At 51.5% G+C, this 15,811-nt stretch overlaps 1 protein-coding gene across 1 annotated transcript in view; it reads right to left on the bottom strand.

Annotated features, from left to right (window-relative positions):
* Nucleotides 1–7,984: 7,984 nt before the first annotated feature.
* The window catches only part of PRRX2 (paired related homeobox 2), a 46,595-nt gene continuing 38,768 nt past the window's right edge, over nt 7,985–15,811 (bottom strand). Inside the window, exons 2-4 of the mRNA XM_067742990.1 lie at nt 10,438–10,625; nt 9,410–9,588; nt 7,985–8,417 (exon numbers count right to left, since the gene is read on the bottom strand). Coding sequence (XP_067599091.1) covers nt 8,282–8,417; nt 9,410–9,588; nt 10,438–10,625 — 503 coding nt within the window. The 3' untranslated portion in view covers nt 7,985–8,281. The remainder of the gene's footprint in view (nt 8,418–9,409; nt 9,589–10,437; nt 10,626–15,811) is intronic.

Consider the following 15,811-nt stretch of genomic DNA (forward strand, 5'->3'; position numbering starts at 1 on the left):
CCTGGGGTTTCTGTGTGTGTCCCTGGGAGGCCATTGGCCTCAGGAATGGGCTTCCAGGCTGGCTAGGGCGGAAAGATGGACCCCTTCTTATTCCAGGTGTGCTGGGCCTTGGGCAGTCACAGAAGAGGGGTGTGTGTCCGGGTGGCTGGGAACCCAGGCAGGATTCCCTGAGAGGCAGCCTTTGGGTTGGAAGCTGAAAGGTGGATGAGATTTTAAACTGTTAATTACAGGTACCCACAAGTAATGGTCACTATCAGAGGTTTAGAAACTATAGAAAAGCTCAAAGAAGAAAATAAAAGCTTCCTGTATTCTCACCACGCAGTTGTCCTGGTCACGCTCCAGGTCATTGCAACAGCTCCCAACTGGATACCTGCATCCACCATCCACCCTTGGCCCCCACCGTCTACTCCCCACCCAGGGCCAGAGGCTTCTGTGTGCCAGTCCTCCGGTAGCTTCCCCCTACCCAGAGGAGGCTGGCAAGGCCCCGCGCCATCTTCCCGCACCTTCTTCACTCTCCATCTCTCCCTCTAGAATGTGCACTCCAGGGGGACAGGGATTTGGGTCTGTGTTATTCTTGCCGTGCCTGTGTCCCCAGGTCTTGGAAGAGCACCTGGCTTCTAAGGCGTTTCTATTAAGTGAATGAATGATGTGTAAAGTGTATGTGTGTGTGTGTGTGTGTGTGTGTACACAGTGTAGAAATAGGGATTCCGAACTGTTTCTATCCAGGATGGAATTCCACAACAAAACATATGGATCGAGTCTTTGGGGAGATGTCATCGGTGTGTCACAGATGTGGGTGGCATCTGTGCTCAGGGTCTCACAGCCTGGCCTTTTTATCATCACTGGAGATTTTCCCTAATAATACATCTGCACTTCCTCCCAGGGCTTTTGATGGTCAATACCATGAATTTTAACAGCTCCCTGGCACTCCATCATCCCGGATACCCTCATCATTTATTTAATCTGCCCTTATTGTTGGATAATTAATTTTCCAGGCTGCATCAGCATAAGCAATGCTTTCATGGGCACCTTTGTCCATAAATCTCAGTGCAGATCTATTATTTTCAGGTACATTACTAGAAGTAAAATTACTGGTCCGAAAGGCATGCCTGTTTTTAAGACTTGTGGTATATACTGTTCTCCAAAAAGATGGTTCCAATTTGGATAGAGTTCTAAAAAGTTTTGTCAATTTTTAGAACCCAAGTAGGGAAATTTACAAGTGTGTGTATAGAGAATAGAGACCACCCACAATCCCACGTTCCTGAGAAAACAACTGTTCACGCTATGGTTTATGACTTTCCAGATTTTTAAAGTATGCATATGAAATACACATACAAATTATATGCAATATACATAATATGTATATATCTATGCATATTCAATATATAATATTTATATTTTATATATTACCTCTCCTCCCTGGAGATCCTGCCGTGTGGCCACTCATGAGACAGTGGTTGCTCCTCTTGGTATCTGTGCCCACCATGAACATGTTGAGTAGCTTCACTTTTTAAAGTTTGAATTATGAAAATAATAGGGTTGTTCCTTTCATTTTCCAAATATAAAATTACAACGTTGACTTATTCTTTTTCAAGCAACACACATCTCCCCAGACATGCCAATGCATCTTCTGTCTAGAATTTTAACTTGCTTTTTTAAAAAAGTTGACACTACCTTGTAACCCTCTGGGGAATACATTTTCACTGGCAGAGTGGGACTGGGTGGGCAGGATGTTGCTGCAGGGGGACAGTAGGAGGAGGGGACTGAGTTGTCAGGACTGTCTGAATAACCTGGAGTAGGTGACAAGTCGGGTTTAAGGGGTGGATGCCAGGACCTCACACACCTGGCCTGGGTGATGGTACTTTGTTGGGAGGGCCTTGGGGAGCCCCAGAAGGCTTTAGGCAGGAGAGGGACATGATCAGGGCTGTGTTTTTTTGTTTGTTTTTTAATTTATTTTTATTTTTGCCTGCCTTGGGCCTTCGTTGCTGCGCACGGGCTTTCTCTAGTTGTGGCGAGAGGGGGCTGCTCTTCGTTGCGGTGCGCGGGCTTCTCATTGCAGTGGCTTTTCTTGTTGCAGAGCACGGGCTTTAGGCACATGGGCATCAGTAGCTGTGGCACACAGGCTCAGTAGTTTTGGCTCACGGGCTCTAGAGCGCAGGCTCAGTAGTTGTGGCGCACTGGCTTAGTTGCTCCGCAGCATGTGGGATCTTCCCAGACCAGGGCTCGAACCTGTGTCCCCTGCATTGACAGGCAGATTCTTAACCACAGCGCCACCATGGAAGTCCCAAAGCTGTGTTTTAGGGCAACTAATCTGTCGGCTTATGCAGAATGGCCTGGAAAGTGATAAGATGGCAGATAATTTGAGCAGCGGCGTCAAGTCTCCTCTGTCATGGGTCCCGGGGTTCTTTGGGTGTGCTGTGGGCAGAGGGAGGCCAAGCTCAAGAGGACTTCCAAGCTCCATCTCCATCTGCATTGGTTTTCTACACTGGATAACAAGTTGCCACAACGTAGCAGCGGAAAACAACACCCAGGGAATTCCCTGGTGGTCCAGTGGTTAGGACTCTCTGCTTCCACATCAGGCGGCACGGGTTCCATCCCTGGTGTCCTGGTCAGGGAACTAAGATCCCGCAAGTTGCTCGGTGTAGCCAAAAAAGAAAAAAAGAAAGAGAGAAAACAACACCTATTTATGGTCTTACGGTTTCTACAGGTCAGGAGTCTGGGCACAGCTTAACTGGGTTCTCTGCTCCGGGTCTCACAGGCTGCAGTCAGGGAGTCCTCAGCTGATGTCTCATCTGGAGCTCAGTATCCTATTCTGAGCTCATTCAGATTGCAGGCAGGATTGGGTTCCTTGTGGTGGTAAGAATGAGGCCCTTGGCTGCTGGGGGCCACCTCCTGCACAGGCAGGTCACAGCACATCTGTTTGTTTCTCAAGGCTGGTGGGAACGCATCTCTCTGCTCTGAATCTCTTTCAGGGAAGACCTGGACTCTCTTTTAAAGGTTTCACCTGGTTAGGTTAGGCCCACCGAGGATAATCTCCCTTCGGATGAGTCAAAGTCGACTGATTAGGGACCTTAATCACATCTGCTAAATCCCTTCATCTTCACCATATTCTATTGGTTAGAAGCAAGTCAGAGGTTCCACCCCTACCCAAGGAGAGGGGATTACAAAGTGCATGTCTCCCTGGGGAGGGAATCATGGGACCACCTTAGAATTATGTCATCCACACCACTTTATCAAGTGCACCTTCCAGTTTCAAGGTGCCCACTCCTGACTCCTCATATCCCAAGCTCGATCCATTCCCACTTCTTCTAAGGTGTGAACTAAGAGCTTAAGAAGTTCTCAAACACGCTCTTTCCAGCACTTGCAATAGAGAAGGGAATTCCTGACGACCGCAAAGCTTCAAGACCTGAAGGACTATGGTGGGATAACAGGAGCAGAGAGGAGAACTTTGGATGGGGGCCACTCACTTACCAATAGGTATGGAAAAGACAAGTCCAGCTCTGACTGAGGCACCAAGGGGGACATAAAAGGGAAGAAAGCACTTCTTTTCATTTCAAAGAGCTTCTCGTGTAGTTGAGATGATCACATGGGCCTGCTTGTTCTGCTTCCCTGTGAGGTTATTAGTCTCATTACAGAAAACAGAGAGACAAGCGGATTGTGAGCCCTTATCAAATTTCAAGTATTTACAACTTGCTTTGGGTCTTCCCAGAATTTTTACACTGCATCTATGAAAACATACGACAAACAGCCATCTTGGCACACGTTGCTTCCACCCCCCACCCCACTGTGGATTATTTTTTGAAGTGCGGCTTAGAGGTAGAATTACTGGGTGAAAGCATGCAACGTGTTCGTGGCTGTTGGTACATTTCCCGAAAGGCTTGTGCTGATTTTTATGCTGTGACCCCTGCTGGTGATTTGGGATTTGCTTCTTTCTTTGTCTTTGGGTCAGGAGCCTGCGGCCAGCTCTGGCGATCTGTGTGGGAGAGGGCCCTTGTTCTCCCGGCTCTGTGCCTGGCGGGGACCCCACAGCGCCCTCCAGTGGCAGGCAGCAGAGGTGCAGGAGCTTTGGTCCCCAACTGGTGCCCAAGGAGCGTGGGCTTGGAAGGGACAAGGGGAAGAGCCAGGTTCTCTGAGGAGGGAATGTGCAATTTCACCCCAGTACAGGGAATATTTTGACTTCCCTAAACTCCACCGCTTGCTCTGTGTTTTTCCACCGTATACACCACAGCGCTCATTTATGGAGGGTAACTCTGCCAACAACCCTGTGAGGTGGCTTCTGTTATCACCCCATGTTACAGAGGAGGAAACTGAGGCCCGGAGAAGTGCCTTGCCCAAGGTAAAACTCTGGTCTTAATTTCTCAGGTTTTGGGTTTTGCAAGAGCCAGACTGCCTTTCCTTCAATTTCTCTCTCTTTCTCTTGACTCAAGTTTCTTTATTTCAAACAAAAAAACAGAAGCAGATACATTCAGTGCCCTGTCCCAAGCTTGCTTGGCCAAAAGGGGAAAGGGAATCAGAGGGAGAAGGATTCCAAGTTCTCCCAGCCCGGGACGGGGCCTCGGGTACCTCATCCTCATGGAAAATTATATCCCGGGACGGGTGCCCAGGAAGCTGCCTACACAGCCCTGCAATTAGGGCTACAGTCGTGACAGCAATGTTGGAATATATTTTCTTTCACAAGGAGGGCCGCTGGGGCCCCTCCCTCAGCTCCCCAGAGCAGCATGTGTAAACGATTAGGCCGGTCTGTTTTTCCTTGAGCGCTTGAGAGGAAGTGACATTGACATCCTTGTGGCCCCATGGCGGGGCCAGCGCCTCTATGGAAACCGGGCCCATGGCTTTTTCTGAAGCTGGTGTTCTTGGGACCCACCTTCCAGGCCCTAGTGGGAGCCCCCGGCCAGTGTGACCCCATCTCTGCTGCAGGCAGCCCCAACCTGGGGATGCTTCATGGCCCCTCCCTCTGGACTGAAAATAGAAAGACCAGATGCACCTCCATCTGGGTTCTGGGGCACTGCCCAGGGCCTGGCTGGGCTCGTCCACGTGCTCACAAAAAGGCCGCTCTTCTTGGCTGCCCGTGAGGGCACAGCTCTGGGCCCTGTGGGCCGGCCCTTCGCTGGTGCAAATCCTTGGGGTGGGTGTCAGCTCCTTGTGAGGGAGGACCCTGCTCAGACCAGGACGGCCCCAGTGCTTGTCTGGGTGGAAGGGCAGGCCAGCATCTTCCCGACCCCTCTACCAGGTGGGTCCTACTGCCAGGGTCTCTTCCTCCCAGGCAGCCACATGCTTCAGCCAAGTCCTGGTCCCCTGGGCACCCCCTTGTTCCCCAGCCCAACACCTAGTCATCAACCCCTGTCCCTGCTGTGTCTGGGCCACCTCCCAGATTGCCCACTCTGTCCCCATCTGGTCCAGGCTGCCACTTCTCCTGCCTGGACATCCAGCCCAGCCTCTGCAGGGGTCTCTCTGCTTCCAACAGGGTCCAAGGGGCGGGTCCCTCCACCCAGCAAATCCCCTCCATGGCTCCTCACTGCCAGGGTGACATCCAAACTTTATTTTTTAATTTAAAAAACAATTTTTTTGGCTGTGCCACGCAGCATGTGGAATCTTAGTTCCCCAACCAGGCATAGAACCCATGTCCCCTGCAGTGGAAGCACAGAGTCCCAACCACTGGACCGCCAGGGAAGTCCCGACATCCAGACTTTAGATCTGGCCACACAAGCCCCACGTGAGCTGTCCCTGCTTCTCTCCATCTTCATCCTGCAGGAGATCCAGGCCCAGAACTGTCCCCACTGGCCCAAAGAGGCAGCTTCTGGCCTACCCCAGGACCTTTACACATGCTGTTCCCTTAGCCAGAAACACTGTTCTCGCTCCCCTCTTTGTCTGGTGGACTCTTCATCCTTCCAGGACACTTCCTCCAGGAAGCCTGCCTGGAGGCCTTAGACTAGGTTTGGGGCTCCTTGGGCTTGGTGTGGCCTCTGAAGCCAGGGACCCCGTGTCAATTCTCTGCTTTCTCCTCAGGGCCCAGTGTAGGGCCCTGCACACATATAGTATTTCATAATATTTGTTCAGTGAATGAATGGCAAATAGAAGCCCAGAAATCACTTACCCAAGGCAGAGGCCAAACTGAGCAAGAAAACACAGCTCTGGCCGTACCCACCTTCCCCCTTCCCCTGCCATACACACACACAGTACAGGGTACAGGCCAACCCTTTGCTCTGGCCGCCGTAGTCAGGCCGGCAGAGCCAGCTCCATATATCAGCAGAACGCCCCCTCCCCACGCCTTCAGCTGGAGCCTGTGCCTCACCTCATCGTTTCCTACCCCCCCCACCAAGGACCAGAGTCCCAACTGCCCAGCCACAGGGAAGACACACGGCGATGGTCCCCAGGGCCTGTTGGCCCATCTGAAGGGGACAAAGCTCACCCCACAAGAACCGTGTTTTCTTTTTTGTTTGTTTGTTTTGCTTTCTTATTTATTTGTTTATTGGCTGCATTGGGTCTTCGTTGCTGCGCACGGGCTTTCTCTAGTTGCGGCGAGCCGGGGCTACTCTTCGTTGCGGTGCGCGGGCTTCTCGTTGCAGTGGCTTCTCTTGTTGCGGGGCGCGGGCTTCAGAAGTTGCAGCACACGGGCTCAGTAGTTGTGGCTCGTGGGCTCTAGAGCACATGCTCAGTAGTTGTGGCACACGGGCTTAGTTGCTCCGCGGCATGTGGGATCTTCCTGGATCAGGGCTCAAACCCGTGTCCCCTGCATTGGCGGGCGGATTCTTAACCACTGCACCACCAGGGAAGCCCAGAACTGTGTTTTCATGGTGGAATTCCCGATGAAGGATGGGGAAGAATCTCTGGGGGTAAATTGGGGGAGATGGGGAGGGTTCTCACCTCACACAGGGGTTAGTTACACCTTCTAAAACAAAAATGGGGACCATCCCTCACGTTAGGGTTGTCACGTGGCTTTGACCTATTCAAGGTCACCTAGAAGATGCAGCCTGTGGCTGGTGGGGAGGGACACTGGCCCTTTGGGGGGGCTTTGATGTGGTGTGGGCGGGACAGACTAGAGAAATGGGGGTCCATCCATGCAGTCCAGAGGTGTGATGGCTGTGTCACTGTGAGGGCCGCCCCTCCGGAGGGGCCGAGCATCTTTGCGCCCTCTGGGGGTCAGGAAGTGTTGTCTTACTTCCTGGGGGCTGGTTGCAGAAATGATCACTTTATTATATTTTATTTTTTCCGGCCGCATGGCTTTTGGGATCTTAGTTCCCCGACCAGGGATGGAATCCGGGCCCTGGCAGTGAAAGCAGCGAGTCCTAACCACCGGATGGATCACCAGGGAATTCCCAGAAATTATCTCTTAACTTCCCTGGAGGGTGCGCCCATCAGCAGGCGTGGCACGGGGCCAGGTGGAGCGGGCTGGCTTCAGACCACTCCCCTCACCCCACAGTTTTCTGCACACTCCTCATAAGTGATGTCAGTGCCTGGTGGCACATGTGTCTTCTGTCACCCCCAGTGACCATCTCTGAAACGGTAGGTTGGAGGACTTGGAAGGTCTCTGGTGGCCCTGTCTGTTAGGACCACCTGTCTGTCCTGTGAGCCCACCTGGGTCCTCCACTCTGCACCCCGACATTCTGGGCCATCTGCCTGGGTCCCCCACAGTCAAATGCCCAGGGGACCCCCAGCTTCTGCATGCCCAGCAGCAAGGGATTTAATTTTAGCGTCTGCCTCCACACACCCTCTGCTCCTGCCATAGGGCAGGGGAGACACTCCCTGCACAGAGAGGGTTCGGGTCCTGGCCAGGGTCACACATCGGGGTTTCTCCCAAACACCCGGGTGTCGGGGTTCCAGGGCAGGTCTCTGTCTTCCTACCCGGCTCCCCACCCCTGGGGCTCTACAGGGTGATGGAGGACTTCCTGCAGAAAGAGGCACACAGACGAGGGCAGCTGGCCCCAAAAGGCCGTCCCTTCATTGGTTTGCTGCCCTTGTCCGCCCTCCCGCAATCTTTTGGGGCTTAAAATTTTTTTTTTTTATTTCTTAAAGACAACAGCTTTTTGGCTTTAATACACAAAGTAAGTGAGGTCCTTGGTGAGCCGCTGCTCCAACCTTCCAGCCCAGCACCTCCAGGGTCAGGGGCCGCAGTCTCCAGTGGCCGTGGATGAAGGGCTGAGCCAGGCTCTGGGCATCTCAGCAGCCTCTTGGGCTCAGAAGTCCGGGCTGAAGAGAGGGGCCAGGAGAGCCCACCCAGCCTGTCCAGGGAGGCAGCGGGGAGGCAGCCAGGGAGGCAGCGGGGGCCTGGTGGGGCTGGCTGTCAGTTCACCGTGGGCACCTGGCTATGATGCAGGCTGAACTCCTTGGCCTTGAGACGAAGGCTGGCGATGCTGTTGGCCATGTTGACCCCCGGGGTCGCAGGGCCTGAGCCTCCTGGGCTGTATGGCGGCACCGTGCTGGGGGTGACATAAGACACAAGGACATGTTGCTGTGGCTGGAAGACCGCCGGGGGCTGGCCACCTCTGGCGGCCAGTCTTGGACCCCAGCCTCTGGTCCTCCTGCCTCCCCTCCTCAGCTCACTCGGCTGGGAAGCCTTCCCCTGGGGCTACAAGACTGGGGGGAAGAGGCAGAAGTGCCCAGAGTCAGCCCTGGGACATGGAGCCGCCCCCGTAGGCTTGTGGTCCTTCCTCGCTGGACCAGGAGCTTCCTGAGAGCGGAAGCTCCTGTTCACCCCTAGCGCCTGCCCTGGGCCTGGCACACAGCAGGATGGGGCTGGGATGAACGCACACCTGTATGGAAGGAGGCCTCTTGGAGGTTCTCCCGCCCCAGGTAAGAGCACGGCATGGGGGGAGCTGTGAGAGCTGTGAGGCTAGCGTGGGCATCACTAGGACTCAGATCCCACATCCCACCGGCTCTTGCCTCTCACGAGACCATGGCTCCAGCAGAGCTGCTCGCACAGACTCAGGGGTGGATGGCACTCCCTGGAGTTGCGGGGTGCAGAAACCCAACTCGCCAGCACCTCCTTCCTCTCCCTTCCTGCCCTGCCACCTTTCCCCAGCTTTGACCGGGACAAAACTGCCCCAGACTTTGACTCTGGGGCCCAGCCAGGCCCCTGGGACAGGGAACCACTCCCTCGGCCCCCCGGTCTCTCTCCGGGATGATGGCCAAAGGGTGCTGGGGCGCTCGCGCCAGCCTAGGAATCTGCAGGTTTTCAGCTTCCTCAGAATGAGGTGGGTTCTCCACTCCTTCCCAACAGGCCTCATTTTCTCGCCCCTCCACACGCTCACACGCTTGCCCACACACCCCTTGGTGCCCCCCAGTTCCACGGGGCACCTGGGCACCTTTCCCAGCTGTCTTCAGATCCTCAAAGGAGTCTGGGCCCTAAAACACCCCATGGGGTCCCCTGGTTGCTTGCGCCCTCCCGACCCAAAAGGGTTCCCGCTCTCACCTGTAGGGGGACGAGGCCGTCCAGGAGAGATAATCGGGGCTCAGGGCAGTGGGCCGGGGAGCCACGGGCTGCTCGATGGCGGCTTCCTGGCTGTAGGACTTGAGCAGCGAGGCTGAGCGGTTGGCCAGCATGGCCCGCTCGTTTCGGCGGAACTTGGCCCGGCGGTTCTGAAACCAGACCTGGGGGCGGGAAGGAGGGGTGAGCGGGCTGCTGAGGGCACCCAAGTCCTTTTGCACCCAGCATGTGCCTGCTCTGCCACCCACCCTGCACTGGCAGCTTCACCTCTCTGAGCCTCAATTTTCTCATCTGTAAAACGGGGGTGATAAATGGTGCCTGCCACTGGGTAAGTATGGGTTGGAGAATGTGCAAGTGGGTGAAAGAAAGAATGAATAGATGAGCATTTAGCCGCTGTGAGGTTGTAATGCGAGAGGTGCATGCTGGGCACTCAGCTCAGGGCTGGCACGGAACAAGCACTGAACACTTTTTATTTTTTTTTTTTGCGGTTTGCGGGCCTCTCAGTGTTGTGACCTCTCCCGTTGCGGAGCACAGGCTCCGGATGCGCAGGCTCAGCGGCCATGGCTCACGGGCTCAGCCGCTCCGCGGCATGTGGGATCCTCCCGGACCGGGGCACGAACCCGTGTCCCCTGCATCGGCAGGCGGACTCTCAACCACTGCGCCACCAGGGAAGCCCAGCACTGGACACTTTAAAACGACTTTTACTTATTCAAACCCCATGTGCCAGGCACTGCTCTAAGCTACAAAGATATCAACTTCTCTCATTCTCGTAAGAACCCTATAAAACAGACCCACGTGATCCTCATTTTACAGGGAGGTACCTAAGGCACAGAGAGGTTGAGTAACTTGCTCAAGGTCACACAGCTGGTCAGTGGCAGGGCTTGGATTTGAACCTCAGCCCTCCTGGCCTCAGATGGTCCTGCTCTTAAACACCTCACCTTGGCAACTCCTTAACCCTGGGTGAGTGGTGGCTGCACGCTCCCCCGGGGGGCCCACGAATGGGCAGCACTCACCTGGACACGCGCCTCGCTGAGGTTGACGCGCCGGGCTAGCTCCTCCCGCACGAAGGCGTCGGGGTAGTGCGTGCGCTCGAACACGCGCTCCAGAGCCTGCAGCTGGCTGCTATTGAACGTGGTGCGGTTCCGCCGCTGCTTCTTCTTCCGCTTCGCGGCGCTGCCGCGCCCGGGGCTGGGACACTCACCTGCGGAGGGGTCCGAGGGTCAACGGGGCGGCGGACAGCGCGCAGTGAGTGCCCGCAGGGCCCCCAGCCCGGAGCTGCCGAGATGATCACGACTCAGGCACCAGCTCAGCGATGTGCTCTGAGCCCTTTCCCTGTGTCTCTCTCTGCTGATGGATGGTGCAGCCCGAGAACAGGAGCAGCTCCCTTTAATTCACGCCTTCATCCATCCTTCATCCATCCATCCATCCATCCATCCATCCATCCATTCTGCAACACATTTACTGAGCACCTACTGGGTGGCAGGCACAGGGTTAGGACCCTGGGGACATAATGGTGAACAGAAGCAGCCAGGTCCCCATCCTGTGGAGCCCGGGGACAAGCACCCACCGCCATGAGGGACAACTGACCTGGTGTGGGGGGGGGCGTGGCCGCTGGAGATATCTACGCGTCCTCGGCTCCTAGCTCAGGCTCTGGGGCATGGTAAACCCTCCACAGGTATTTGTTGTTGAATTATATTAATATATTAAAAAAGAGCAGTGAGAGTCACAGTTCCAAGGGTCCACTGCAGGCACCCACAGGTCAATGGATGCTCACAGGAATCCTATAGACAGGTGCTCTTCATGCCCCATTTACAGAGCGAGAAGGGAGGGGGGATGTTCAGCTACTATTTATTTCCACATTTCAATTTTACCCAAGGGCTGAACTGCTGACCCTTCCTCCTGCAGGGTCCAGCTCATTGTTCACTCCTCCAGGGAGCCCTCCCTGACCACCTGAGTCCACACGGAATCCCCTCTCCTCCACTGCACTCACCCAGCACTTAGAACCAACCCTGTCCGGTTCAGGGTCTGGTGTACCTTAATAAAAAAATGTATATTTTATGGATAAATAACAAGGTCTTACTATATAGCACAGGGAACTATATTCAATATCTTGTAATAAACAATAATGGAAAAGAATATGAAAAAGAATATATATATTTAACTGAATCACTTTGCTGTGCACCAGAAATTAACACAACATTGTAAATCAACTATACTTCAAAAAAAAAAAAAAGAATATTTAATCAAACATTAAAAAATCTGGATCCTTAAAATTTGTACGGAGACACAATAGACCCCGAATAGCCAAAGCAGTCTTGAGGGAAAAAAAACGGAGCTGGAGGAAGCAGACTCCCTGACTTCAGATTATAATACAAAGCTACAATAATCAAGACAATATGGTACTGGCACAAAAACAGAAATATAGATCAATGGAACAGGATAGAAAGCCCAGAGATAAACCCACTTACCTATGGTCAACTAATCTATGACAAAGGAGGCAAGGATATACAATGGAGAAACGACAGTCTCTTCAGTAAGTGGTGATGGGAAAACTGGACAGCTACGTGTAAAAGAATGAAATTAGAACACTCCCTAACACCATACACAAAAATAAACTCAAAATGGATTAAAGACCTAAATGTAAGACCAGACACTATAAAACTCTTAGAGGAAAACATAGGAAGAACACTCTTTGACATAAATCACAGCAAGATCTTTTTTGATCCACCTCCCAGAGTAATGGAAATAAAAACAAAAATAAACAAATGGGACCTAATGAAACTTAAAAGCTTTTGCAAAGCAAAGGAAACTACAAACAAGACTAAAAGACTTGTTTGTTGTTTCCAAATGGGAGAAAACATTTGCAAATGAATCAACGGACAAAGGATTAATCTCCAAAATATATAAACAGCTCATGCAGCTCAATATTAAAAAAACAAACAACACAATCAAAAAATGGGCAGAAAACCTAAATAGGCATCTCCCCAAAGAAGATATACAGATTGCCAACAAACACATGAAAGGATGCTCAACATCATTAATGATTAGAGAAATGCAAATCAAAACTACAGTGAGGTCTCACCTCACACCAGTTAGAATGGGCATCATCAGAAAATCTACAAGCAACAAAGGGTGGAGAGGGTGTGGAGAAAAGGGAGCCCTCTTGCACTGCTGGTGGGAATGTAAATTGATACAGCCACTATGGAGAACAGTATGGAGGTTCCTTAAAAAACTACAAATAAAATTACCATATGACCCAGCAATCCCACTTCTGGGCATATACCCAGAGAAAACCGTAATTCAGAAAGACACACGCACCCCAATGTTCACTGCAGGACTATTTACAATATCAGGTGATGGAAGCAACTTAAATGTCCACTGACAGACGAATGGATAAAGAAGATGTGATACATATATACAATGGAATATTACTCAGCCATAAAAAGGAACTAAATTGGGTCACTTGTAGAGATGTGGATGGACCTAGAGACTGTCATACAGAGTAAAGTAAGTCAGAAAGAGAAAAACAAGTATTGTATATTAATGCATATATGTGGAACCTAGAAAAATGTTACAGATGAACCGGTTTGCAGGGCAGAAATAGAGACACAGATGTAGAGAACAAACATATGGACACCACGGGGGGAAAGTGGGGTGGGGGGTGGTGGGATGAATTGGGAAATTGGGATTGACATATATACACTAATATGTATAAAATAGATAACTAATAAGAACCTGCTGTATATAAAAAAAAGAAAACAAAAAAAAAGAAGAAGAAAAAAAACCCTCAGTGAAGGGTCCACTTAAGATTTCTACACTATTGTATGCACACTTTACCTCAGAAGTAAGAGAGAAACATAAATAAATATTAAATTTGATTTTTTAAAAATCTGGAGATTTCATGTAAGGAAAAAAAAAGTATATTTTAATAACCAAATAATGTCACTGCTTGTCGCAGTAACAGATTCAAGCAACACAGAAAGGCACAAAATAAAACAAACTACTCCCTTCTCCCGACTCTGCTCCCCAAGATTTACAAAGTTACAAATGTGTATTTAAAAAAATTTACAAGCATGAGATCACGCTGAACACATAGGTGCTGCAACTTCTCTCTCTCTCTCTCTTTTTTTAATATTTATTTATTTATTTAGGCTGTACCAGGTCTTAGTTGCCGCGTGCATGCGGGATCTAGTTCCCAGAGCAGGGATCGAACCCAGGCCCCCAGCACTGGGAGCTTGCATTCTTACCCACTGGACCACCAGGGAAGTCCCCAAACTGAAGCTTGCCTCTTGCTATTTAATTTGCTCCAGAGATCACTCCACCTGGCCCAACAAACCCAGCCCTCTTTATTTGCATTAATTTCCATATTATAGTTTCCCTCTTGTTCTCTCCCTCCGCATATCAAAACAATTTTTAAATTAGCCTTTGCTCTATCCTTCCAGCATTGCTTTTTAGAAAAATATATATATATATTATTTATTTATTTATTATTCATATTGGCTGTGCCGGGTCTTAGCTGCTGCATGCGAGATCTTTGGTTATGGCATGTGGACTTCTAGGTTGCAGCATGTGGACTCTTAGCTGTGGCATGCATGCGGGGTCTAGTTCCCAGAGCAGGGATCGAACCCAGGCCCCCAGCATTGGGAGCGTGGAGTCTTACTCATTGGACCATGAGGGAAGTCCCCAGCATTGCTTTTTGCAAATATTTTTTTGAAGTATAATATTTTCTCCCCCTCTTCTATTGAAAGATAGCAGACCATGTACTGTTGTGCATCTCCCTTTTTTCCCACTGGGCAATATATCCCAGGGATTCCTCCATCCAGTGCAGAGAAGTCCTGCATGTACCTTCTCACAGCTCTGTATCACTCGGTTGTGCGAATGTACCGTGGTTTAGTCAACTAAAACCAGAGCCCTGTGGCTGGGCGCGTAGTGTGTTTCCAATCTTTTGCAATTAAAGAATGCCACAATTAATAACCTCGTGCAAACATGATTTTCTATTTTTGCCAGTGAATATTTGGGACAGACTCCTAGAAGTGGGATTGCTTGGCCAGTGAGTAAAATGCTAGATGTGACCAAATCCCCCATAACGCTTCCCAGCAGCGGTGGACAGGAAGGTCCGTTTTGCCCACAGCTGGGCCAACAGGGTGCATTGCGAACCTTTTGGATTTGGGGGCCACACCTTGTATTTTTGCTTCCCCAGTTACACATTCCCTTTATACGTGCTACGTTCTTCACGCGATGCTGAGAAGTTGTTCAGCTGAGCATTTAGAACATTCCAGGCCCAGCCACGGATACCACTCAATCCTGGCTTTTGAATGAGCTCCCAGGTTAGCAGGGTTTACTGACTCTTGAGCAACCGGCTGATTTGATCGGAGGCTAACTTGTTCCATGAGCCTGGTAAGTAATCGCATCGGGGGTAGGGTGGGGGGTTGTCAGACAAGAATCAGGCAGGATGCCCGGAAAAAGATGACCTTACTGGGTTTGGACCAGTGGTTCTCAACAGAGGGCAATGGAGCCTCCAGGGGACATCTGGCAATGTCTAGAGACGTTTCTGATGGACTGGGAGAGGGGGCGCTCCTAGGATCGAGGCAGAGGCTGGGGATACTGCTGAGTACACTTCGATGCACAAGGAAGGCCCCGCGTCAGGGAATTCTCTGGTTCACCGTGTCCATAGTGCTGAGAGACAGAGAGGCCCTGGTTTGGAGGGAGGGCCAGTACGTTTCCCCTTTGAGAAGTACTGCAAACGTGGGACACATCTGGGGGTGGGGTAGGCAATGGCAGGGGACACGGAGCGGCCCCGGGCGAGCTGGCCTCTTCTCCTGGACCCGCTTCAGTCTTCACTCCTCACCCCTTTCCTCCAAGAAAAGGTGAAGATGGATGAGAATGTCTGGTGCCAGTGAACGTCTCTCCACCCCCCCGCTCCCCACCCCCTCGAGCTGGAAGAAACCTTAAACTGAAATAACAAGGGCTGAGCGCTGAAAACCTGTGTGATCAAGAGCCTGAGAGTGGACAGAAGCTTCTGGAACACCAGCCATCGCGAGCCGATTTCCGCCCCCCTTCAGGCAACACTTCTTGGGCACAAACCCAACGCAGGAGGCATTTCAGCCAAAAAAGGAGAATTTTTCAGGAAATTTAGCAATTCAAAACTGAGGGTGTTGAAATGAAAATCATTTTGCAGCCTCGGCCCCCTCCAAGTGGGCGCCGGAAGAAACAACTCTGCTCTTTGGCCAAACTGCGTGGTGCCTTGGAGCTGAAACCCTCACACAAGGGCACTTAGCACCCCTCCCAACAACCCCAGACTCTCTCCACCCCTGACACCAGCTAGTCTCCACTGGTCTGGAGTCACATCTCCCTGGGGGTTCCCATCAAGGCAGCTATGATGGGATG

The sequence above is a fragment of the Pseudorca crassidens genome, chromosome 7 (assembly GCF_039906515.1).
Source record: "Pseudorca crassidens isolate mPseCra1 chromosome 7, mPseCra1.hap1, whole genome shotgun sequence".
Lineage (NCBI taxonomy): Eukaryota > Metazoa > Chordata > Mammalia > Artiodactyla > Delphinidae > Pseudorca > Pseudorca crassidens.